A 26,626-nucleotide genomic window follows, 5' to 3' on the forward strand; every position below is an offset into this window, starting at 1 on the left:
GTATGGGTCAGCATAAGTTTACGGACAACAAACACAATAGCATTTTATCGATGACAATTTGAATGCACAGAGATACCATGACGAGATCCAGAGGCCCACTGTCGTGCCATTCATCCGCCGCCATCACCTCATGTTTCAGCATGATAATGCACGGCCCCCTGTCGCAAGGATCTGTTCACAATTTCTGGAAGCTGAAAATGTCCCAGTTCTTCCATGGTCTGCATACTCACCAGGCATGTCACCCATTGAGCATGTTTGGGATGCTCTGGATCGATGTGTACGACAGCATGTTCCAGTTCCCACCAATATCCAGCAACTTCGCACAGCCTTTGAAGAGGAGTGGGACAACATTCCACAGGCCACAATCAACAGCCTGATCAACTCTATGTGAAGAAGATGTGTCACGCTGCATGAGGCAAAATGGTGGTCACACCAGATACTGACTAGTTTTTTGATCCACGCCCCTACCGTTTTTTAAAAGGTATCTGTGACCAACAGATGCATATCTGTATTCCCAGTCATATGAAATCCATAGATTAGGGGGCCTAATGAATTTATTTCAATTGACTGATTTCCTTATACTGTAAAAGGCTCTGCATGGTCAATTCAATGTCTGCACTGGCCGTATACCATTTACTACGATGCTGCCGCTGCAGAAGTCAGAGCAAACATCCTTGCATGTTCGAATCTCATCACGGACAACTTTAGCATTTTAGCTAATTAGCAACTTTGCAACTACTCACTAATTTGAAACTACTTAGCATGTTAGCTAACCCTAACCCTTTAACCTAACTCCTAACCTTAAACCCTCAGCTGGTAGAGCACGGCGCTTGTAACGCCAAGGTAGTGGGTTCGATCCCCGGGACCACCCATACACAAAAATGTATGCACGCATGACTGTAAGTCGCTTTGGATAAAAGCGTCTGCTAAATGGCATATTATTATTATTACTAACCCCCTAGCCTAGCTAACGTTAGCCACTTCGCTAACGTTAGCGTTAGCCACCTAAATTTGAAATTGGTAACATATCATACATTTATAAAATTCGGAACATATTGTACAATTGCAATTCGGAACATTTTGTACAGAATTCCAATTCGTAATATATCATACGAATAGTAATCCGTAACATATTATACGAAACTCTTGATGTGACATCCACAAATTAATACATAGGCCTACCATACGAAATGTAACATATCATACTATTTGGTATCTCCCGGATTTATATTTACTATGTTACATTTACCCCTGAGTCCGGGTTGGAAGGACACTGAGGAACGTCTGCATCCTTATTTCGATAACTTTTGAAATGGCTGGAGCAATCATTGAAAGCATGACCACAAAGAAGCTGGTATTTATTGGAATCATTTTGCTTCGTTTTCAAGTAGTGTCAGTTTTGGTCGGGGGATTGATTGGTAAGTGAAACCCATTTTTCATTTTCTGTCAGATTAGGCTATCGGAAAGATTTCCACTTTAGGAAAATAGACATGAAAAAAAAAAACACATTCGAAAATTGTCGCCTAATTTCATTTCGTTTATGTGACCTAACAAACAATATAGGCTATAATGCAGGCTATTGTAGAGAATCATTAGCCTAGCCTACCATCTAAACCGCTGTGAAATATTTGTTAAATAACCTAAAATGACATATTTTCAGCTGTTTGACGCTGGTTACAGTGTACAAAACCAAAAGTAAAAAGATCGTCTGTCCTCGGTTGCAACACTCACTACCGAGTTCCAAACAGCCTCTGGACGCAACGTCAGCACAAGAACTGTTCATCAGGAGCTTCATGAAAATGGGTTTCCATGGCCGAGCAGCCTAAGATCACCATGCGCAATGCCAAGCGTCAGCTGGAGTGGTGTAAAGCTCGGCGCCATTGGACTCTGAAGCAGTGGAAACCTGTTCTCTGAAGTGATGAATCATGCTTCACCATCTGGTAGTCCCACAGAAGAATCTGGGTTTGGCGTATGCCAGGAGAACGCTACATGCCCGAATGTATAGTGTCAACTGTAAAGTTGGTTGGAGGAGGAATTATGGTCTGGGGCAGTGGCGGCTGGTGAAAAATATTCTCGGTGGGGCTGTGCCATACTTTTTTTCCCCTGTAACCATCGCGATATATTTTAACACAAACTGCAGGACAGCAGTGCTCAGTGAAACATTCAGTAATTATTTAATGCCAATATTAAAAAGTTGAGGCATTCTTACACAAAAACATATTACACAAACCCAAGCCTTTCATTTGCATTTAAAGTGAACTTTTCACCATTGGTAGTAAACAGGCAACGCAACAGGCATGCTGTCAGAACAGAGTGGAAAGTGGACAATAACATGAAATTATTATAAAGTTTATAGGAAATCTTACACTGTATAAAAGGATGTATAATATAGAAATGGATATCAAGTGGATGAACTCAAACCTTTGACTGGAAGAATAGCATACAGTATTTTATGATCATACTAAATGTGACTAATTGTTAATGTGCTCCAGAACTGCAACAATTAATTGATACAAAACAACATATATACAGTAATATTAGCAAAGACACTATTAAGACTTTCTAGAGTACCATATATAACTGGATTTTTTATGCTAAGGTCAACTATATACAAAGAAACATGCGGCCAGAGCTGCTCTGTGTGTGTGTGTCTGTCATCTTATTTGTACAGGAATTTTATATATATATATAGACAGACAGACAGACAGACAGACAGATAGTGTGTATATACACACAAACTATGTCTAGTAACTGCTTTTAACCTGTGATGTACATAATTAACTGATGTTATTACGTTTTAAAGCCTTTTTCTATTACATTTGTGAGAGGGATGCAACATCATTTTGTTCTGCTGTGCACTTAGCAATAAAGTTAATCTTCAATAACAACTAGGCCTCTTCTAGAAATTGACCTGGTGGACACCTGAATAATTATTACAAACTGTGTAGTACTTTCCTGCATTATTATCAACGTCTGATTGTGTCTTCTCTTTCCTTTTAAAATACTAAAACAAATATAATTGTGACGGCTCTATGATAATCACTCACTTTGATGACCAGACACATTTAGGCTTTTAAACTGTTGTAAGTGAACTATTCATCTTTCTAACAACATCTTTATCAGCCAATAGTAAATATAGTTATTTACCTGATTGTTAGCATGCTGTCTGTGAACCTCTGGACAAGTGCTTTAATGAAGACAGGGTCGATGTTCCTCTTCTGCAGCTGGCTGAAAAGCATGTCCACATTTGGCATGATCTTGTGGAACAGTGCCAGGAAAAAACAGAAAGCCTCGTCTTCGAGCATCCTCACAAAGCCCCCCGCCTCTCTGACAGTCGGGGCATCAAAGTTCCCAGAGTCTCTGATGGTCTGGAAACACGTTAGGAGGTCATCCCTGTACTCGTACACAGTGTTTACAGCGCGACTGTGGAAGTTCCACCGTGTTGTAGAGGCTCTGGGGAGTCTATGCGCAACCACTTCGTCAAGCACGGTGGTTCGCTTGGGAGACCTGGAGAAGAAAGCAGAAAATCCTGCAAGGTCGGAAAAGAAAGTGCCGATCCTGGGGATGCGTGAAGTAGCCTGCTGCATGATGAGGTTCAGCTGATGTGCATAGCAGTGGACGTAGTGCGCATTTTCGTACACATCCACTATTTTACGCTGCACTCCGCCGGTGGCTCCCCTCATCACACTTGCTCCGTCGTAAGCCTGGGCAATAAGTTTGGCCTTTTGTCCATGTGAGAGTATGGTGCTGAGCCTCTCCAGCAGCGCTGTAGCGATGGTGTCGGCGGTTGCGTTCTCGATCAAAATGAACTCGAAAAAACGCTCTTGGACGTTACTTTTAGCATCGATGTAGCGTATCACAAGCACCAACTGGCAGTGGGTGGAAACGTCAGTCGTCTCGTCAGCTTGAATGGCGATAAAATCAGCACTCTTTACTTCCTCCAGGATGTAATCCTTAAGCACTGACAGCATACAGTCCAACAGCTCGTTCTGTATCGTCTTTGACGTGCCCTTAAAAACGGTAGCTGTCTTCAGGTGCTCCTCCAGCACACTGTCGAGGGAGGCAACAAAATCCACTAAGCCCCGGAAAATGCCGGGGTTGTCCGAGGAGTCAGTCTCCTCGTGCCCACGCAAGGCCAACTCAAAAGCCCCACAGAACTTCACACAATCGATAATTTTGGATAGAATGTGCCTGTTTTTATCCACCTCCTCATTGTGTTTCCTCACCGCAATCCTGTGGCCGTCATCCAGCTGCATAGCAATGTTCACCCTTCCTAATACAGCTAGCTTTACAGAGTTGTCCATGTGTGCCCTGGTGTTCTCATGTTTCTTTACCTTCTCTGACAGGTGCTTCATATCCCTCACTCCGGTACCTGTTCATGCTGAATCTGACCCCGTCGTTTTAAAAAGCAAGCACGGAAAGCAAAATAAAGCATTAGCATCAGTGCACCCAGCTAGCCAAGCCTTCCTGGTGTACCAGCTACGGGAGAAGCCGCGCATATACTGCTTCCCTTTCTCGCTAGCCTGCTGTCTGATTGAGAGGTCAGGTTGATCTGGGCCCAGCTCTTTCACCCGAACTTTCTCTGACAAAGTTCTCCTCTCAAACGGATCTTGGAGGAGAGATTTCACCGAGTTAGGGTTGGGTCTTGGAGGAGTAACGTTTGCGCTCGCCATTGTCGTCTAGTAAAAATGGCGCCACTGGAGCCCGGTCCTTATTTTATCAGGGGTGAGCTTGGGGCGATAAAATAATCGCCCTCCTTGGATTCGATTTAAGATCGCTGATTGGCTACATTTTATGTCATACATTCATATCTTAAATTAGCAATTGGCTTAACTGCTACGTAGACCCGCCTCCTCGGGGCACTTTCTGTATCGCCCAGAGCTGACGAGGCGTTTGACAGGCAGAGGAAAGGTTGCGAATATGATTTTCTATCATATCTTACACATATTACTGTGTGCATTCCATATTTCAAACACACAAATATTGACATACTGATGTTTTTATTATTATTATTATTATTTTTATTTATTTTTTATTTTATTTTTTAAAATAATTTTATTTAAGGGGGCGGCGCCCTAGCGCCCTCTATCGGCCAGCCGCCACTGGTCTGGGGCAGTTTTTTCTTGGTTTCTTGGACCCTTAGTTCCAGTGAAGTGAATTCTTAACGCTACAGCATACAATGACATTCTAAACGATTCTGTGCTTCCAACTTTGTGTCAACAGCAGGTGCGGTGTGTTCAATAGGGCGATATGGGCGACGCACTGCCAAACGGGAAAAGGAAGGGATTTTTTTTCTAATCAATTATATCACGGCAACAGTAGTTATCAGTGTTGTAATCTAGACGTCTGATCTGCCACAGTGCCACACTGCCACTAAATGTCCAATCAGGCTAAAGTCGTGCTTCAAATGGCTCCCCCCCCTTTTGGGGCGATTTCAGTCAGGTTGAAAATCGCCCAGAAGTCTGTCATAAGACTCCCATGTAAAATCTATTTTTTTCAAATTTCAGAGCTTTCAATACAATCTCTATGGGTGTCTGAGGGCTTGCACTTACGCGCTTTCGTCATACGTAACGTAACCATGAACGTAACTAAGAAAAGAGCGGGTAGCCTCATCAATCAATTCACGTACTACTATCAAGATGGCTATAGCGTTCAGTGCAACTCGATTGTGTCTTTGAAAGAAGTTCCTTTTTGTCGGCGAACAAATGAAGATAAATTGGCAACGAAACAATTAGGACCTCCCAGACCAAATTTAATAATTCAACAGGTTTCTACTAAAGGCGGAAAGTCCTACACCCGAGGATTTTCCAAAAATTGGTACGAACGAAAAAAGACATTGCCACTCAACTGGATGAGGGATACAGGCTAGCTGTCCGCCGCCACAACGATGAGGTTAGTGTTGATAATCACAAGTTTACTGGAGAACTGAGACCAAGTAGAGACTTTGGACAGGGTGGATATGGTATAATAAAGGCAGTTTATTCAGAGGTAAAGATATCTGGAATCGCGTGCACGGACCCGTTCGTCAAACTCTTAGGGAGCTATACATTAAGCCCCATTACTTAAAATATCAGATAAGAGAAATTGCTGCAGCTACATATATTTTACATCCTGGCCCTACATAGTTCACTATTTGCATCACTTACCAAAATATTACATGTGGTCATATATGCTTGGAAAGTGGAGATGCCATAGAACGTCAAAAAAGTAAACATTGCTGGAGACACATTGCCGTTTTGGAGAAGACATCGCGTTTGCTAGCGAAGAGATTTGTTGTGGCAAATGAACTTGGGCTGGGAATTGCCAGGAACCTCACGATAAGATATATGCATTGCGAGTCTCATGATTCTATACGTATTGCGATTCGATACTGTGATTTTATTGCGCACCATATGTCTGTTGCAGAGGGATCAGAAAGCCATGAGAACGAGTTTTGATCAGTCATGGAAATAAAAGTGCTGAAAACAAATTGGCTCCCAATGTGAAAAGATTGAGAACAAGCTATGAAGGAACAATAATGGTGTTTTGGTGCAGGTACAGCCAACTAGCGCTAAAATATTGCGATATTGTCAATACAGTATATCGTAAAGTATCACTATGTAACTCGATTTCTTTCACCCCAATCCCTCAAATTAACGGTAAATAACTGAATTGTTTGCCCCACATTTAGCTAAGATGATTAGCTAGCCAGCTAAAATGTTTTATTTAGTTAGCAGTCGCATCTACAATAGTTTACTGTCAATAACATGTCTCCAAAAATGACGTGGTGTCTCCAATTGTGTTGACATTTTACAATTGCGATGCGCATCCATGAGTATCCACTTTCTGTAGCTCAGCTGGTAGAGCACTGCGCTTGTAACGCCAAGGTAGTGGGTTCGATCCCCGGGACCACCCATACACAAAAATTTATGCACGCATGACTGTAAGTCGCTTTGGATAAAAGCGTCTGCTAAATGGCATATTATTATTATTATTATTATTATTATTATTATCTGAAGAGAGCCCCGAAACATTGTGTGCAGACATTTTATACAATAAATGATGTAGGTTGAATCTAGTAGTTCTGATCTTCTGATTGGTCCTGATGAGTTGGGCGAGGTCCCCTCCAGGCTAGTGTCACTGTTGCATTGGCTCTGAGTCGGGTTCTCTGTCTTCAAATGTTCAGCCTAAGAGAGGGGATTTTTGTGTGTATGTGTGTGTGTGTGTGTTTAACAGTGATGATGATGTGTGTGTGTGTGTGTGTGTGTGTGTGTGTTTAACAGTGATGATGTGTGTGTGTGTGTGTGTTTGTGTGTGTGTGTGTGTGTGTGTCCTCAGAGCAAGAACTCGTGAGTTGGAAGAACTGAGAGGCCTATGGCGTGGGTGTTGTCCTTGGCCACCTGCTGACAAGGCTGACAAGATAGGACCCTTTTGTCCATTGTTATTGGATAGGAACAGAACTTATAACCAGCTCCTGACCTAAATAGATCTTAGCACAACATTTTACTCAACATATCATATTCCATATTCACTATAACAAATATATTTACTACGACATTAGCAAGAACCGCCACATCCTCAGCCGGCTAATCCAGTGTGTGAAGTTTTGCGGAGTGTTTGAGTTAGCTTTGCGAGGCAAAGATGAAACTGAGGGCTCCACCAACCCTGGTAAGCCAACACTTTTGAGATCAGTCAATAAATGCTTCTGGTATTGACTTATATGCTGCCCCTGTCTTCATGTTGTTGCTGGACATATCTTTTTTAAAATGTGTGTAGGTCACCTAAATCATCAGAAAAATTGCCCCCCCTGAGAATTTTTTCAGGAGCCGCCACTGGTCAACAGTTTGGGGAAGGCCCTTTCCTGTTTCAGCATGACAATGCCCCTGTGCACAAAGCGAGGTCCATACAGAAATGGTTTGTCGAGATCAGTGTGGAAGAACTTGACTGGCCTGCACAGAGCCCTGACTTCAACCCCGTCGAACACCTTTGGGATTAATTGGAACGCCGACTACGAGCGAGGCCTAATCGCCCAACATCAGTGCCTGACCTCACAAATGCTCTTGTGGCTGAATGGAAGCAAGTCCCCGCAGCAATGTTCCAACATCTAATGGAAAGCCTTCCCAGAAGAGTGGAGGCTGTTATAGCAGCAAAGGGGGGACCAGTTCCATATTAATGCCCATGATTTTGGAATGAGATGTTCGACGAGCAGGTTTCCATATACTTTTGGTCATGTAGTGTAGAATGGCTATACCGCTATCAGACTTGTTTTCAATACATTTGATCGGGTCGCTCACAAAGCTTCATACTCTCAGATTATAGGAAATATTTACCAGTTCTTTGGATCATAAACATTACTGCAAATGTATTTAGGCATTCACAGTTCCATAGGTTATGTCAGTGATAAGGATAACTTTACGAATCTTTCCCTCTTTTACGCACGAGGCAGTTTGAGGTGTCCGGACAGTTTCTTTACTACAGGATCATTCTCCACTACTAGTTAGTTGTTTTCAGTTCATTGACACGCACAGGAAGAATATTGCAATACTGTACCTTCCACCAATTCAATTGAACTGCAAACTTGTCACACACATAACCAGCCTGTAAGGTGGTTCAAACTCTTCCCCTGTTCTCTTTCAGTTGCTAGCCTATAAGCCCACATACAGATCTATAAATATTAAGACATTTCTGTTAAATTGCGAATGTTCACATTTGAATAATGTATTTGATATCCCTCTGTATCAGCTCCCAGTCCCATCATGGCTATCCACTATCTAGCCGCCAAATGTGTGGACATCCACTATCCCCACTTTCACCACAGACACATGGGGCCCGAATGGTTGATGCATTTGGGCCCAACCAGTGTCACAAGATCCGCGACTTCGACAATGCTTTGGGGAAGACTATTGATGCCAACAACATATTGTTTGCTCTCCATGATCCCTTACCCAACAAACAGATGAGCCCCTGGTTCCAGTTCCTGCTGACATTGCCTTCAGAATACTCAACCAGATAGGTAAGTGAAATTGAATTTTACTGTAGCTTTCACCTGGATTCACCTGGTTAGTCTATGTCATGGAAAGAGCAGGAGTTCCTAATGCTTTGTACACTCAGTGTATATCTGGCTGTGTACACTGAGTATACAAAACATTAAGGACACCTGCTTTTTCCATGACAGACTGACCAAGTGAATCCAGGTGAAAGCTATGATCTCTAATTGATGTCACTTGTTAAATCCACTTCAATCAGTGTACATGAAGGGGAGGAGACTGGTTAAAGAATGATTTTTAAGCCTTGAGACAATTGAGACATGGATTATGTATGTGTGCCATTCAGAGTGTAAATGGGTAAGACAAAATGCCAGGCGCACCGGTTTGTGTCAAGAACTGCTACCCTGCTAGGTTTTTCATGCTCAACAGTTTCCTGTGTGTATCAAGAATGGTCCACAACCCAAAGGACATCCAGCCAACTTGTTACAACTGTTGGAAGCATTGGAGTCAATATGGGCCAGCATCCCTGTGGAACGCTTTCGAGACCTTGTAGAGTCCATGGCCCGATGAATTGAGGCTATTCTGAGGGGAAAATGGGGTGGGGGTGCAACTCAATATTAGAAAGGTGTTCCTAATGTTTGGTATACTCAGTGTATATCTCAATGGTTAGCATTTTGTATTAGACAGTAAGTGGTGTGCTTTCAGATGATTGAATGAGAATATCTTCACTCTCCTGTGTACACTCCTCTTCAGGATGAGACTGCAAGGAATTACTTCTCTGCCTACTGGAAGTAGATTGGGCTAATTGTCTTTGGCTCTTTTCTCCTCCTTATATTTGACCTGAGTGAGAGGTAGTACTCATCAATTAGTTTTTTATTTTGGCATTAGTTGATCTGTTTCGTATTGACAAAGATAGTATTTGACTCTAAAAATGTTCCTTAGGGGTGTTCATGGGATGAATCCATTCCACAGCATCTGGTCATCAGATATATCCTTCAGACAATAACTGCATCTATTTGTCTATGATACAAACCCACTATTACATTATAACTACAACTATAATGTTGGGAGCATTATCCTCATTATCCATGTATTATAAAAAAATACATTGTATTCTCCTTAACCTAAACCACAGATGGCCTTCATCATTGTGGCTAGTATCTCTGTGTGCCTGTACTTCCTCTTCCTGTGTGTCATGGTGTACCAGGTATTCCAGAACATCAGTCGGAAAATAGGCCAACTGCCGGCCATGACAGAGAACAGAAGACTACGCTATAAGGTGGGTAAAAGGCAATAATTCTTCAATTTGTTTTAAAGTGGCACAGTGCCACTCCATTACCTTGAGTTTGTCTCAACACTAACAAGTCTAGGATCAGTTTACCCTACTCTCAATCCTAAACATAAACATGATGAGGATGAATGAATATCTGTGGTAAGGGGCAACTTCTACTTTTTCTGTCGTTGGGCACAGACAGTGCTTCCCCATACCCTTTAGTTGGTCTCAACACTAACATGTCTGTCCTGGTGTGATGTGGAAAATAATCACTATACTTTATTAAAAATGAAAGTTCTTCCAGAGTTTTTGTAGAATCAAGATTGACTTTATTACAATTCAACAAAGCCGGGCTGGTTTGCAGAGTAGCCTTTCTTCTCTCTCTCTGCTCCCCATCTATATAGTCCCATTCACATCCCTCCTAGCTCAAAACCCCTCCCTCTTGGGGTCTCCTACCATTATCTTCAGTTTCCCGCTCTCTATCGCTCCGCCCACTCCCTTTGTCTATGATGGCGGCTAAATTCAACGTTTATTCAGTTCAGAATCAATAGTAATACAATCAATCAATCCCTTATCTTGCAAAAACACTCATGTTTAGTTTAAACTCTGTTCAACCCCATCTCTCCCGAGCTTGACCTGAAGATTGATTGTTGGACATGACAGGTCCACACTTAATCTTTCAAACATACCCAAACCTACTCCTCTTCCCCTCCCGTCATGCTGTAATTACTCATGACTAGTCTAAACGCTGCTCAACTTTGGCTCCGCTCTCAGAACCTTTGTTTGAGGAGAGATGCATTAGGCAACAGTCTTGTTTCAGTCTCTGATAAGGTAAGACAGCCATGGATTAGGTAAGAGCGAGCAATTCGACCCTAGGTCAGATCCCCATTTCACACATACACAAGCCCAGTGAAAGGAACCATTCATAGTTCTTGCCTAGCAACAGAGACGTCCGTGATTTAACTATGTTTAGCACATAGTTCACTAAAAAAATCCACCTCAGGTGTTATCAGGGCATTCTCTTCAGGTTCAAGTTCCTGATGTTGGTCACTCTGGCGTGTGCCGCCGTGATCGTCATATTCTTTATCGTCAGTCAGGTGAGAGCAACAATAATATCCTGGAGTGATGGGTCACATGGGTCAATTTGTTCGGTTTTAAGAGTAGAATAACCCTCCCTCTTGTGTGTTTCAGTTACATAAATTCCTATTTTATTGTATTGCATTCTATTCTATTCCATTCCACCAGGTTATTGAAGTCAACTGGCGATTGGGTGACTACTCTTTCCGCTTGGGTGACTACTCTTTCCAGGTGCACAGTCACAGTGCCTTTCTCACAGGAACCTACGGCATGTGGAACCTTTATGTGTTGTCCATCCTGTTTCTCTACGCACCCTCCCACAAGATACACACTGACAAGACAGATAACACCGGACCAAAGGTTAACCTCCTCAGACTATTAATTTGAAAATGTTGTTGAGAGGACAGCATTTAACAATACATAACACATAATAATAAAATCATATAAAATAAAGACAATATTGACTTACACAGACAAGGCAGCTAACACTGGAACAACATGTTAACCTCAGACTCCATTCATTTTGATATGTTGTTGAGATCCATTTTCTTGTTTGTAGTATATAGCCGTATAGGGAATATAGTCTAATTTACTGTGTAGCACTGATTCTCATGATTTAACATTTATGATATACTGTTGAGAACAGCATTTGATATAAAACAAACAAAATATTGACTTTGTGTTTGTCAAACATTGTTCCACCCATAGACCATATATACACCAGGCCACTGAGAAGTGTCTTGTTTACCTGTGTACTGTGGGTATCTTGGAGATGTTGAGTGAAAAGGAGATCTGTCTGCCCACCACCACCTGTAACCTACCTGAGCAGCACGGCCCGAAAGAGACGGACAGGACCACTGATCACCGCAAAGAGGACCAGGAGTCGCAGAGCAACCAGCCACTTGCAGAGTACAGTGACATCCAGTATACCTTATACCACAGTATACCCTGAGCACAAACAAACAATACCACATACCCCGAGTACCTCACTATATCCCTAATAGCACATACCCCGAGTACCTCACTATATCCCTAACAAACAGTGTCCATATTGTGTTCATAATTAATGTGAAGATTTTATGACATGCTCCTTATGATTTGTCAATTTTTTATACACTTTGCAACCGATAGACACTATGATATTCTACCTTATTATCAATATATAAATACATGTTCATGGTCTATTTATTATAGACTATTTGTCATGACCATGTATAAAAATTTTGTATTGACTGTTACAGTATGTGGGTGTCAATAAACTTGGACTTGATCAGTATTTTAATAGATGGCCTACATTTAATTCAAACATATCATATATTTATATTTATTTAACCTTTATTTTGACAGGGAGTCATGCTGAGACCTAGGTCTCTTTCACAGATGAGCCCTGTATACACATCAATACACATTAACACATATCAATATACACTACATGCATCGATATACAGTGCATTCGGAAAGTATTCAGACCCCTTGACTTTTTCCACATTTTGTTACGTTACAGCCTTATTCTAAAATGGATTTAAAAAAAAATTTCCCTCATCAAACTACACACAATACCTTATAATGATCAAGTGAAAATAGGTTTTTAGAAATGTTGGCAAATGTATTACAAATAAAAAACAGAAATACCTATTTACATAAGTATTCAGACTCTTTGCTATGAGACTCAAAATTGAGCTCAGGTGCATCCTGTTTCTATTGATCATCCTTGAGATGTTTCTACAACTTGATTGGAGTCCACCTGTGGTAAATTCAATTGATTGGACATGATTTGGAAAGTCACACACCTGTTTATATAAAGTCCCACAGTTGACAGTGCATGTCAGAGCAAAAACCAAGCCATGAGGTCGAAGGAATTGTCCATAGAGCTCCGAGACAGGATTGTGTCGTGGCACAGATCTGGGGAAGGGTACCAAAACATTTCTGCAGCATTGAAGGTCCCCAAGAACACAATGGCCTCAATCATTCTTAAATGGCAGAAGTTTAGAACCACCAAGACTCTTCCTAGAGCTGGCCACCTGGCCAAACTGAGCAATCGGGGGAGAAGGGCATTGGTCAAGGAGCTGACCAAGAACCTGATGGTCACTCTGACAGAGCTCCAGAGTTCCTCTGCAGCACTCCACCAATCAGGCCTTTATGTTAGCGTGGCCAGACGGAAGCCACTCCTCAGTAAAAGGCACATTACAGCCCACTTGGAGTTTGCCAAAAGGCACCTAAAGGGCACTCAGACCAGATTCTCTGGTCTGATGAAACCAAGATTGAACTCTTTGGCCTGAATGCCAAGTGTCACGTCTGGAGGAAACCTGGCACCATCCCTACGGTGAAGCATGGTGGTGGCAGCATCATGCTGTGGGGATGTTTTTCAGTGGCAGGGACTGGGAGACGAGTAGGATCGAGGGAAAGATGAACGGAACAAAGTACAGAGAGATCCTTGATGAAAACCTGCTCCAGAGCCCTCGGGACCTCAGGACTTGGGTGAAGGTTCACCTTCCAACAGGACAACGACCCTAAGCACACAGCCAGGACAGCGCAGGAGTGGCTTTGGGACAAGTCTCTGAATGTCCTTGAGTGGCCCAGCCAGAGCCCGGACTTGAACCCAATCGAACATCTCTGGAAAGACCTGAAAATAGCTGTGCAGCGACACTCCCCATCCAACCTGACAGAGCTTGAGAGGATCTGCAGAGAAGAATGGGAGAAACTCCCCAAATACAGGTGTGCCAAGCTTGTAGCGTCATACCCAAGAAGACTCGAGGATTTAATCACTGCCAAAGGTGTTTCAACAAAGTACTGAGTAAAGGGTATTTTTTTGCAAACAATTCTAAAAACCTGTTTTTGCTCTGTCATAATGCGGCATTGTGTGTAGATGATGAAAGGAAAAAACAACAATTTTATAAATTTTCGAATAAGGCTGTAACGTAACAAAATGTGGAAAAAGTCAAGGGGTCTGAATACTTTCCGAATGCACTGTACATACACATCAATACACATAAATATTCACATCAATAGGCCTAATGCAGTAGCTATGAGATTGAGGAACAGTCAGGGAGGCAGGCTCACAGGCAGAGGGCGCCCTGTATATAGAGGAGACCGAGATAAATTGCACAATTCCAGTCCTCCCTCCAACCAGCGTTCACACCGTTCCATGTATTCAGACAGTCCAGAGAGAAAAAAGGTCGTTCCTGTCTTTCTGGCTGTTATTCAGCCGCGCAGCTCAACGGAATCGCGGTTTTCGTAAAATCGACTGAGTTGGTCATAACAGTAGGTTTATGTTAATTGAAAAATTATTAATTACTTTATACACAAGAAAAGCACCACGACGCGATTTCCCCGGACTTCAAGATACTTCATAGATTCCAAGAGGGCAATGAAAACAGATTTTTCGAAAATTGTACAGACCTAGAACTCTCTTCGACTTTGCGCTTGGAACAGAGGCCAGCCATAAAGCAGGTGAGTGCATAGCTATCGGGGTTAAATTATTGAGAACAGAAGATACATCATTCTAATTCTATAGGCGACTTGAGCACATGTAACTAAACTTCCACAGATTATAGTTTGCATTGATGTGTAGGATTAGGATACCTGCCTTTTTGTTAGACGTCGGGTTTCTCTCACTCCTGCATGATGCCGTTGTCTTGCCACATGGTCAGTCTGTTATCCCATATATCATCACTGTTTTACTCTAGCACCAACATAGTATATTGTACGTATGATCTTGTAATATATAAATGTTTTTGTATTTGCATAGTAATGGAGTTTTTGCTGTTGGGTATTACAACTTGATGTTATCCTGTATGCTGTCTTCTACAGAGGAACTCAGACCCACACTTGTCTTGGGTTGAATAAAACACCAATAATAATCTTGAATAATAAATCAATGTAGCGCCCATCTCAACCTTATGTTTGTGTGTGGTGCCTTGAGGGTTAGCACATACTGCAGATATCATCCTTGTCTGAATGAAATGTGATGAGTCTTTGAACTTGTGACCCTTGATGTGTAACATTAGTTGCAGAGAGGGTGAGGACAGTGCAAGGATAAATGGACAAATCTGGACCTTGCTCTGTGTTCAATGTCTTAAGATCTTTTTTTCATCTCTGGTAAATGGTAAATCCAGATCTTCATCTTCTCAGGAAGTGATCATACACTTAGCAAAAAAAGGTGCTATATCTAGAACCTTTGTCTGTCCTCATAGGATAACCCTTTGAAGAACCCTTTTTGTTTCCAGGTAGAACCCTTTTGGGTTCCAGGTAGAACCTTTTCCATAGAGGGTTCTACATGGAACCCAAAAGGGTTCTACCTGGAACAAAAAAGGGTTCTACCTGTAACTAAAAAGGGTTAACCTATGTGGACAGCTGAAGAACCCTTTTGGAAACCTTTTTTCTAAGAGTGTATGAATGTTGTCTTACCATTCTGGTCTGGTTGAGCCTGTAAGGCACTGTGGCCAGGTCAGACACTTGCACTGTTATGTCCAATACTTTATAAGATCACCTGTAATGGAATTAACAAGAGTAGCACATCTTCTTTAACTGTTGCCAAGTGTTGCCAAAGTTGACTTGAAAGCAGTAACCTTGGTTCAGAATGATGTCTGTCTGATAGGCCTAATGAAGACTCAGCATTATTAGTGTGGCAGTGTTCTTTGCCCACTAGACCTACAGTACATGTACCAGAAATGAATATCTTCTTTCACCTTCAAAAGGTCTGAGCCTGTTCATGCCATGCAAGCTTTTTGAATGCAGAAATGTAATGTAATTATATTAGAAACCACTGCTGTTCATCATTAAAGATGAATCAAAAGGTCAGGAGAGAAGTGGAGTAACCACCTGAGGCTTTGTGTCCCAAATGGGACCCTATTATGTAATGTATTACATTTGACCAGAGCCCTAATGCACTAGCCTATATAGGGAATAGGGTGCTATTTGGGATGCAGTTTTTGAATCAGTTTGAAGTTCCTGTGATTCTGACAGGTTCTAGTTCCCCCTGTCTTAATCTGGTTTGATGATTCAGTTAACATGGCATGGATTAGCAGAGATTAAACAACACATAAAGGATAACAAGGGGATGGTTGGGGCTAACTGTTATTCTCCTTTCTTTCAAGTAAAAGTGAAAGTCACCCAGTAAAATACTACTTGAGTAAAAGTCTAAAAGTATTTAGTTTTAAATATACTTAAGTATCAAAAGTAAATGTAATCGCAAATTTATACTTAAGTATCAAAGGTAAGAGTATAAATCATTTAAAAATCCTTATATTAAGCAAACCAGACAGCACAATTTTCTTGTTTTAAAAATGAATGGATAGCCAGGGGCACTCTCCAATACTCAGACATAATTTAGAAATGAAGCATTCATGTTTAGTGAATCCGCCAGATCAGAGGCAGTAGAGATGACCAAGGGTGTTCTCTTGATAAGTGCGTGAATTGTACCATTTTCCTGCTAAGCATTCAAAATTTAATGAGTACTTTTGGGTGTCAGGAAAAATGTATGGAGTAAAACGTACATTATTGTCTTTATGAATGTAGTAAAGTCAAAGTTGTCAAAAATATAAATAGTAAAGTACAGATATGCCCAAAAACGACTTAAGTAGTACTTTAAAGTATTTTTACCTAAGTACTTTACACCACTGTGTGTGTGTATGTGTGTATCAAAGTGATGAAGTTATTATACAGTCTTTGGTTCTGATGCTGTCAACACCAAAAGGATGATCATGCAGAATGTTAGAATTATACATTTTTGAGTGGTTTCTACTTAACTAGCCTTATCATAGACAGACTCCTCACAGGTTATTGTATTATAATGCATGATCTGCAGTGATGCCTTTGCACTAGGCTACTCCAGCTCCTATGCCAAACTGCATCCCATAGGGCAAAACTGTCTGAAATGTTCGTAAACTGGTTGTAATGATGTTATTTCAACCATCGTTGCCCTCTGGAATTGGGTTATGTTGTAATGACTGTATATACATGCATGCAAGTTGAGGAAAGCCTATAGGTTTGTCTGTATTCCTGTATGGGTGGCCCCAGTTGAGCACTGCCAGTCTCAGCAGAGCATCCAGATTTCAGTGGTCTTTTTGTTGTGTCTCAGTCAGGCTCCACTGTGTCATTAGTTTGTTTGTGAGCTCAACGGTTCCTTTGGCTGTGTTGTTTTTGCTCTCAGTCTCTGAAAGAGTTTTGGGTTCCTCAAGCAGTCAGCTAAGAGATTGTGTTGTGCCCTGCTGTTGTGTGGGCCTACAGTGGTTAGAAGTGTCAGTGTATGGGACAACCAGCCAGACGTACTGAACACTGACTATAACAATAACATTAAATGCTAAAGCTTATTTGAACTGATGTCCACTGAATATGTAGGTCTACCTGTTGATGGGTTTTAGGGGTTATTGTCAATACAACTTGAGGAAAGGTTTAGTAACTTATGAGACGCTACAGTCAGTAATATGTGACTAAATTGAATGGGTGTTGTTGCATCAAACCTGCTGAATCACAGAGGAATGACAAACAGCCTGTCATAGCAGGAAGCAACCAAAACAGGGTTAAAAGGGACAATCTCACCTTTTCCCCTCGGGGCTCTGAAAGCGTAGCTCTTTTATCCGGAATGGGGTGGAATGATGACGTCATAGATAGCGTTGCCTGGACAACTGAGCAGCGTAGATGGAATTAAAAGCCTCCATGTCACTCCTCATCTGTGTCATTGGGTTAGCAGGGCGTCTCCCATTCATTCACACCAACAGATATACACACACACACACACACACACGCACACACCACAAGCACACAGGTACACACACAACACGCACAAGAACAACACGCAAGAACAACATGCGTGTTGTTTGTGTGTGTGTTATGTGTGTACCTGTGTGTGTGTGTGTGTATGTGTGTCTTGGATTACTGTAAGAGGATGAAAGTCAGGCAGGATGAAAAGAGGAGAAACCTTTAGTCACACTTTAATGAGACCATCATTGATTTGCAAAAAGGACCACACACTGAAATTACTGTTGAGGGGGGAGGAGAGGAGAGGAGAGGAGAGGAGAGGAGAGGAGAGGAGAGGAGAGGACAGGAGAGGAGAGGAGAGGAGAAGAGAAGAGAAGAGAAGAGAAGAGAAGAGAAGAGAAGAGAAGAGAAGAGAAGAGAAGAGAAGAGAAGAGAAGAGAAGAGAAGAGAAGAGAAGAGAAGAGAAGAGAGGAGAATGGGGGGGAAGAGAGGAGAGGAGAGGAGAGGGGGAAGAGGAGTAGAGGAGTAGAGGAGGGGAGAGGAGGAGAGGGGAGGGGGAAGAGGAGGAAAGTTTGGCATACGTTGGACTAGGGCTGGCACAATTACCGTATAAACATGTAACCAACGGTTATGGATGAAGACCATCATGAAAATAAAATAACCATCATAACTGTTTACAATATATACAGTGCATTCAGAAAATATTCAGACCCCTTGACATTTTGTTGCAGCCTTATTCTAAAATTGATTAAATTGTTTTTTCCCCTCATCAATCTACACACAATACCCCATAATGACAAAGCAAAACCAGATTTGTAGAATTCTTTTTCAAATGTATTATAAGCAAAAAAACGGAAATATCACATTTACATAAGTATTCAGACCCTTTACTCAGTACTTTGTTGAAGCACCTTTGGCAGCGATTAAAGCCTTGAGTGTTCTTGGGTATAACGCTACAAGCTTGGCACACCTGTATTTGGGGAGTTTCTCCCATTCTTCTCTGCAGATCCTCTCAAGCTGTTGGATGGGGAGCGTCCCGGCACAGTTATTTTCAGGTCTCTCCAGAGATTTTCGATCGGGCTCCAAGTGCGCTCTGGGCGTTCGTATATTCAGAGCGTTGTCAGATTGTCCATTCGTAAGTTCAGAGCGTTTTGCTCTCGGAGCGTTCAGAGCGCACACTGGACGCTCTGGCCGAAGAGAAGGGTTGATCCGAGCATTCTGACCTCACAACGGCAGTCAAGCACCCAAGCTAACTGGCTAACGTTGACTAGCTTGCTAGCTACTTCCAGACAAATGAGAAAACACCTCACTCTGACCATTTCACTCGCCGTAGCAGAGCTGGTTAGGCTGTTTTCATGTTATCCAGAGCGTTGGTGACTGTAACTGTGCTGCTGGCAACAATTTAATTACGTTTTTTTGCCGACGTCTACTGATACCGGACATATTCAACTGTTGTTGAGCGTTCGTAAATTCATCAGTTACTCTGCGCTCTGGCACATTCAGACGAGAGTGCTCTGAAATCGGAGTAGATAGCCAGAGCGAATTTACATACACACCCGATGTTAACTGATTAATCTATTTTTTTGTAATGTCAGTTGAGTTGAATCAACAAATCACAGCACATATTGATGGGTACACTTCCTGCTTTTACTTCCTGCTTTGCTCCTATAGGTACACACGCAATGGCCGCCAGTCCACCCATTATGCCATATTTTCTTTGCTATTCTAACGGTTATTACGGAGACCCCGGTCATTTGGCTGGCCAATTACCGTCATCCAAAATTCCTTTACATTTACAGCCCTACGTTGGGCTCCCTAGTGGAAAGCAGGAGAAAATGTATTTCTGTTCCCGTGAATGAATGGTATTTAAAGAGACTAGTCCACTTGGAGTGTTGTGTGTGTGTGTTAGTGCGACTGTGTGTGTGTGTGTTGATGGATGGATTGGGGCGGGGGCGGGGTGATGGAAGGAAGTTATTTTTGGAAGCCGACATCAGTGTGACGTCGGGGGCCAATCTGGTGCTGTTGTTGCAGTGCCATTCTGTTGTGTCTGAGTCAATGAATGAGCTTTATTATAATTCCAAGCCCTGCCTCTCTGTATGCCCAAACCTGTCCAACCCAATAGTGGCAGGTCAGACTGCATCATAATAACAGTACATGATTCTATTCACAGCTTCACCCTTTAAAGGCACACCTACTAGCATTTCTTTATCTTGTGATTACAGGATGAATTATACACACAATCGTGTCTAAAAACAAACAAACGCCAATCAGGGCGTCTGTTCTTCTTCATCTCTGACTTTGCGCTTGTAAATACCGCCCCTCCCCCCGAACACAAAGGAGTGTGTGTGTGTGTGTGTTGTGTTTTCCGTACATGGAGTGGCATGCCCCCCACACTATTTGTTTTGCAGAACAAGCTCTATTTTGGTGGCCTCTGGTCAATTCTAATGCCTTGATTCCAATCGAAATACTTAAAGTTGTAAAAGTACTGTGTGCTGCCATTTCAGTCACTCCCAGCAGGCCTTGGAGCATGTACAGTTGAAGTCGGAAGTTTACATACACCTTAGCCAAATACATTTAAACTCAGTTTTTCACAATTCCTGTGAAAAGAGAGTGATTTATTTAAGCTTTTATTTATTTCATCACATTCCCAGTGGGTCAGAAGTTTACATACACTCAATTAGTATTTGGTAGCATTGCCTTTAAATTGTTTAACTTGGGTCAAACGTTTCGGGTAGCCTTCCACAAGCTTCCCACAATAAGTTGGGTGAATTTTGGCCCATTCCTCCTGACAGAGCTGGTGTAACTGAGTCAGGTTTGTAGGCCTCCTTGCTCGCTTTTTCAGTTCTGCCCACAAATTGTCTATAGGATTGAGGTCAGGGCTTTGTGATGGCCACTCCAATACCTTGACTTTGTTGCCCGTAAGCCATTTTGCCACAACTTTGGAAGTATGCTTGGGATCATTGTCCATTTGGAAGACCCATTTGCAACCAAACTTTAACTTCCTGACTGATGTCTTGATGTTGCTTCAATATATCCACATAATTTTCCTTCCTCATGATGCCATCTATTTTGTGAAGTGCACCAGTCCCTCCTGCAGCAAAGCACCCCCACAGCATGATGCTGCCACCCCCGTGCTTCACGGTTGGGATGGTGTTCTTCGGCTTGCAAGCAACCCCCTTTTTCCTCCAAACATAACGATGGACATTATGGCCAAACAGTTCTATTTTTGTTTCATCAGACCAGAGGACATTTCTCCAAAAAGTACGATCTTTGTCCCCATGTGCAGTTGCAAACCGTAGTCTGGCTTTTTTATGGCGGTTTTGGAGCAGTGGCTTCTTCCTTGCTGAGCGGCCTTTCAGGTTATGTCGATATAGGACTTGTTTTACTGTGGATATAGATAATTTTGTACCTGTTTCCTCCAGCATCTTCACAAGGTCCTTTGCTGTTGTTCTGGGATTGATTTGCACTTGCACCAAAGTACGTTAATCTGTAGGAGACAGAACGCGTCTCCTTCCTGAGCGGTATGACGGCTGCGTGGTCCCATGGTGTTTATACTTACGTACTATTATTTGTACAGATGAACGTGGTACCTTCAGGCGTTTGGAAATTGCTCCCAAGGATGAACCAGACTTGTGGAGGTCTACAATTTTCTTTCTGAGGTCTTGGCTGATTTCTTTTGATTTTCCCATGATGTCAAGCAAAGAGGCACAGAGTTTGAAGGTAGGCCTTGAAATACATCCACAGGTACACCTTCAATTGACTCAAATGATGTCAATTAGCCTATCAGAAGCTTCTAACACCATGACATCATTTTCTGGAATTTTCCAAGCTGTTTAATGGCACAGTCAACTTAGTGTATGTCAACTTCTGACCCACTGGAATTGTGATACAGTGAATTATAAGTGAAATAATCTGTCTGTAAACAATTGTTGGAAAAATGACTTGTGTCATGCACAAAGTAGATGTCCTAACCGAATTGTGGTTGAAAAACGAGTTTTAATGACTCCAACCTAAGTGTATGTAAACTTCCGACTTCAACTGTATGCCTTTTAACTGTGTTCTCCATTGGCCTGTAGAGGGGGTACACACACTTGACAGGGGATTAATGGCAAACACACATACAACAGAAATGGTTCATGAATTGGAAACATGCAAATATACAAATTACCTATTTGGCTCCTACAGCTACATTATTGAATACATTAACACATTTACCTCCCAGATTGGTAAAATGAGTTGTGGTATAGAAAGACATGACTTTACAATTTAAAATGACAGAAAATGTATGAATTCAGTGTGCTGTTATCGTCTAGGCCTAGGCCTATATGATCAGGACTATTTTCTAAGTAAGATAGCCTTTTTTAACATTAAACCTGTCTTTTCTTGAGATTAAAGTCATATTTACAGTTGTACTGCAAGATATGAATTGCCACAATGATGTTTGTTCTTCAAATGATGCATTTAATTGGCTCTGCTGCTGTGGACACCTTAGAATCCTAGGAAAATACAAACAAGATCTTTGGTTTACTTGTCCCGATGCGATACCATGGACATACTATGTTGTATGATTTATGAATAGCAAAGGCATATATAGGAGATGAACGGTATTCAGTCAGTTCGACACCTTTCATAAACTAGTCAACTCTTGCTGTTCGGTCATCAATCAAAGAACAGTAAATAGCCTAGACTCCGTGGCTGGCTATAGTAGGCCTATGAAACACGTGAAAGAAAATCATTGAATGTGCCACAAAACAATAATTAAGTGGATTTCAACTCATTGTTACCACGTATATTACATGGAACATGTAAATTCATTTACAGGAGACGATGAAGAAGCAATGCTCTCCCTCCTGACAAACCAGCTCTGTGTCCCTGTCATCACTCGCTTTGTGACTGACAGGCGCCTGTCCTATCATTAGATCACTAGAAGATCCCTGTAGCTCAATTGGTAGAGCATGGCGCTTGCAACGCCAGGGTTGTGGGTTCGTTTCCCATGGGGGGCCAGTATGAAAATGTATGCACTCACTAACTGTAAGTCGCTCTGGATAAGAGCGTCTGCTAAATGACTAAAATGTAAAATGTAAGATGCATATCGTTCAGTCTAGCAATAGAAGGCTATACAGACTTTTCTGACTAACGAATTGAAACTTTTAAATGAAAAGAAGCCTAGTTAATTAATGAAGTGGAAAAAGTAGCCGGCTAACAATGAGTCTGTTATAGGCTATTTGGCCGACGGCCGGTGCTTATGGAAAACACTGTGTGTGTGTTCATCTGTGGTCTGCATACTGCAGTGGTGGAGCTGCTGAAGCAGAACAGTCCAGTTCTGCAGCCTCAACACTTCCTTGTTGGATGTCCTTTTGTCACTCCCCTGTAGAGGCAGGCATACATCCTGGTTCCTGCTAAGTGAAGGTCAATCCTGGTCCTTCAGGACTATCTAGGGTGTGTTTTGAATGCAGGGTCATTGGTGTGTTGTGAATGCAGACTAATGGCTGAACTGTAGTACTGTACTGTAGCTGACAGCGTTCAACATTGGCTAGGTAATAATATAATAATAATAATAATATGCCATTTAGCAGACACTTTCATCCAAAGCGACTTACAGTCAGGTCACCAGGTCACCACATAGGTCACCTCCAGACGGTGTGGAAGCTGCTGTCACACAGTTGTGATGGGGGTGTTTATAGACTCCTGCTGTGTCTGTGCGCGTATGCGCTCTTGTGTGTGTGCTTGCGCAAGCTGCTCCACCTCTTCTCTAACATCATCCAGGACCCAGCCTCCTGCCGACCAATGTATTGGGCAGACAGACAGCCACAGTTATATTATATACATTCAGTCTGTCTTCTACGTGCGTCTCTAATAAAGAACACCATCATTTACTCTTTAATTAACTCCTACTACTACTCCTTGCCCTATTCACTTCGTCCCATGTGTCATTAGTGCTTGCCTGTAGGGGCCTTGACTGACTGACTTGTAGTGAGTGCATACATTCCCCATGGGAATTGAAACCACGACCCTGGTGTTGCAAGCACCATGCTCTTACCAACTGAGCCACACAGGACCATAAGAAGAGGTTGCCCCAAGCACCCCAATTCTTTTTAGTCTAGGACTAGGCTTAAACGGTGTCCGGGAAACCAGATAGATATCTCGAGCTAACCTTGGAGCTGCCACACCCATGCTCTACTGCAATTGTGTCTGTCAGTGTCACCTGAGAACTCAGAGCAGAGCAGGCCTGGGTGACATTGGAGCTGGTCGGTGGGAAAGATGAAGCTTTGGATAAACAGTATTATGCAAGCCACTTACTCTTAATAACACATCTCTAGGCCACATGCTACTCACCCTCAGGCTGTATCTCAAATGGTACCCTATTCCCTACACAGTGCAATATGTAGAGCCTTCTGGGCCCTGGTGAAAAGTAATGCTCTGTAGGGAATAGGGTGCCATTTGGGATGCAGACAGTCACTACAAGAGTAGACAGCCAGCTTGTTGCATGTTTATTACAAGTCTGTTACGTGTCAGAGCAGAGAATCCAGTGGCCACTGGCCAGTGCCATGGTGATGCTGCTGTTTACGTGGATACAGGGTGGCGTATTGTATTTTGCAGTACTTTTATTGCACTATAAAGGGAATAGGGTGCAATTTTGGATGCAGGCTAAAGATTTGAGAAGCCATAGCAAATGAACACATGCTGACTAGGGAAGTAACAGGTTGCTTAGCAACTGCCAGACACCGTGGGTAATAAACCATCGTACAATCTTACAATAACAGACATACACCGATTGGGTCTAAGAACTACAGTATATAATAATTAATAATAATTGAGGTAGAACAGTTCATGTTCTACCTCAATTAACTCGTACCATTGAACATCAACTCGGTACTGGTACCCCTTGTATATAGCCAAGTTATCATTACTCATTGTGTATTTATTATTACTTTTATTATTACTTGTTTTACTTTTCTATTATTTCTCTATGTTCTTTCTCTCTGCATTGTTGGGAAGGGCCCATAAGTAAGCATTTTACTGTTAGTCAACACCTGTTGTTTTACGAAGCATGTGACAAATACATTTTTTATTTGATGTTCCTAGGTTATCATGGTTGGATTGTATTGGGTTGGGCTAATGGATGTTGTTACTGGTCATTTCTATGTAAACGACCCATAAGCACAAAAATGTGAAGTTTATAGGAGCGTACAGTATAACATTTGGTGTCACATGAAAGCTAAGAGTCTATATTTTGGGGGAATTAAGGCATACATTTTTCAACCATTTTCCATTCTAAAAATGTGGAATAAGCGACGGCTTTGATTTCTGGTCACACAGATGGAAAAGGGGTCTTAAAAAACATCTACTAGAAAAAGTCTTAAAAGGTATTACAAAACAGTACCAAAACAGTATCATTCAAGGGGTTTTCTTTATTTTTTACTATTTTCTACACTTATGGAATCAGGTAGTAACCAAAAAAGTGTTAAACAAATCAAAATATATGTTATATTTGAGATTCTTCAAAGTAGCTACCCTTTGTCTTCAAAGTAGCTACAGCTTTGCACACTCTCAACCAGCTTCAGTCTTGAAGGAGTCCCCACATATGCTGAGCTTGTTGGCTGCTTTTCCTTCACTCTGCCGTCCAACTCATCCCAAACCATCTCAATTGGGTTGAGGTCGGGTCATCTGATGCAGTACTCCATCACTCTCCTTGGTCAAATAGCCCTTACACAGCCTGGAGGTGTGTTTTGGGTCATTGTCCTGTTGAAAAACAAATGATACTCCCACTAAGCGCAAACCAGATGGGATGGTGTATCGCTGCAGAATGCTGTGGTAGCCATGCTGGTTAAGTGTGCCTTGAACTCTAAATAAATCACTGACAGTGTCACCAGCAAAGCATCATCACACCTCCTCCTCCATGCTTCACGGTCGGAACCATATGGAGGCGAAAGAAACGCACACCTATTTAGGCGAGGTGCTGGAGTAGAACACTTGAAAAAGAAAAGGAGAGCTCAGATGCAATCATTTAATAACCTAATAACCAACGTTTCGACAGACAAGCTGTCTTCATCACGGTGGGAACCATACATGCGGAGATCATCCGTTCACCTACTCTGCGTCTCACAAAGACACGGCGATTGGAACCAAAAATCTCAAATTTGGACTCATCAGACCAAAGGACAGATTTCCACCGGTCTAATGTCCATTGCTCGTGTTTCTTGGACCAAGCAAGTCTCTTCTTCTTATTGGTGTCCTTTAGTAGTGGTTTCTTTGCAGCAATTCGACCATGAAGGCCTGATTCACGCAGTCTCATCTGAACAGTTGATGTGTCTGTGACTTGAACTCTGTGAAGCATTTATTTGGGCTGCAATCTTATGTGCAGTTAACTCTAATGAACTTATCCTCTGCAGCAGAGGTAACTCTGGGTCTTCCATTCCTGTGGCGGTCCTCATGAGAGCCAGTTTCATCATAGCACTTGATAATAATAATAATAATAATATGCCATTTAGCAGACGCTTGATGGTTTTTTCTTACTGCACTTAAAGAAACTTTCAAAGTTCTTGAAATTTTCCGGATTGACTGATCTTCATGTCTTAAAGTAATGATGGACTGTTGAATCTCTTTGCTT

The 26,626-nt window shown here is 42.1% G+C and overlaps 2 protein-coding genes across 3 annotated transcripts in view; both read left to right on the forward strand.

Moving 5' to 3' along the window:
• Positions 1–1,312: 1,312 nt before the first annotated feature.
• Positions 1,313–11,751, forward strand: LOC311131066 (protein wntless homolog; the record flags this gene model as incomplete). The annotated part of the gene is made up of 7 exons (XM_084163883.1): positions 1,313–1,418; positions 8,722–8,765; positions 8,798–8,952; positions 9,909–9,912; positions 10,102–10,256; positions 11,267–11,336; positions 11,485–11,751. The coding sequence occupies 7 exons, from the start codon at positions 1,313–1,315 to the stop codon at positions 11,701–11,703; spliced, it is 753 nt and encodes a 250-aa protein (XP_084020009.1). The 3' UTR covers positions 11,704–11,751.
• Positions 11,752–14,472: 2,721 nt separating this feature from the next.
• Positions 14,473–26,626, forward strand: part of LOC311131585 (guanine nucleotide-binding protein G(I)/G(S)/G(O) subunit gamma-12-like) — a 59,838-nt gene continuing 47,684 nt past the window's right edge. For both annotated transcript variants that reach the window (XM_084164650.1, XM_084164651.1), the window contains exon 1: positions 14,473–14,766. The gene's annotated coding sequence lies outside the window, so the exon portion shown is untranslated. The remainder of the gene's footprint in view (positions 14,767–26,626) is intronic.

The sequence above is a fragment of the Coregonus lavaretus genome (genome assembly GCF_964263955.1).
Source record: "Coregonus lavaretus genome assembly, chromosome: 6".
NCBI classification, from domain to species: domain Eukaryota; kingdom Metazoa; phylum Chordata; class Actinopteri; order Salmoniformes; family Salmonidae; genus Coregonus; species Coregonus lavaretus.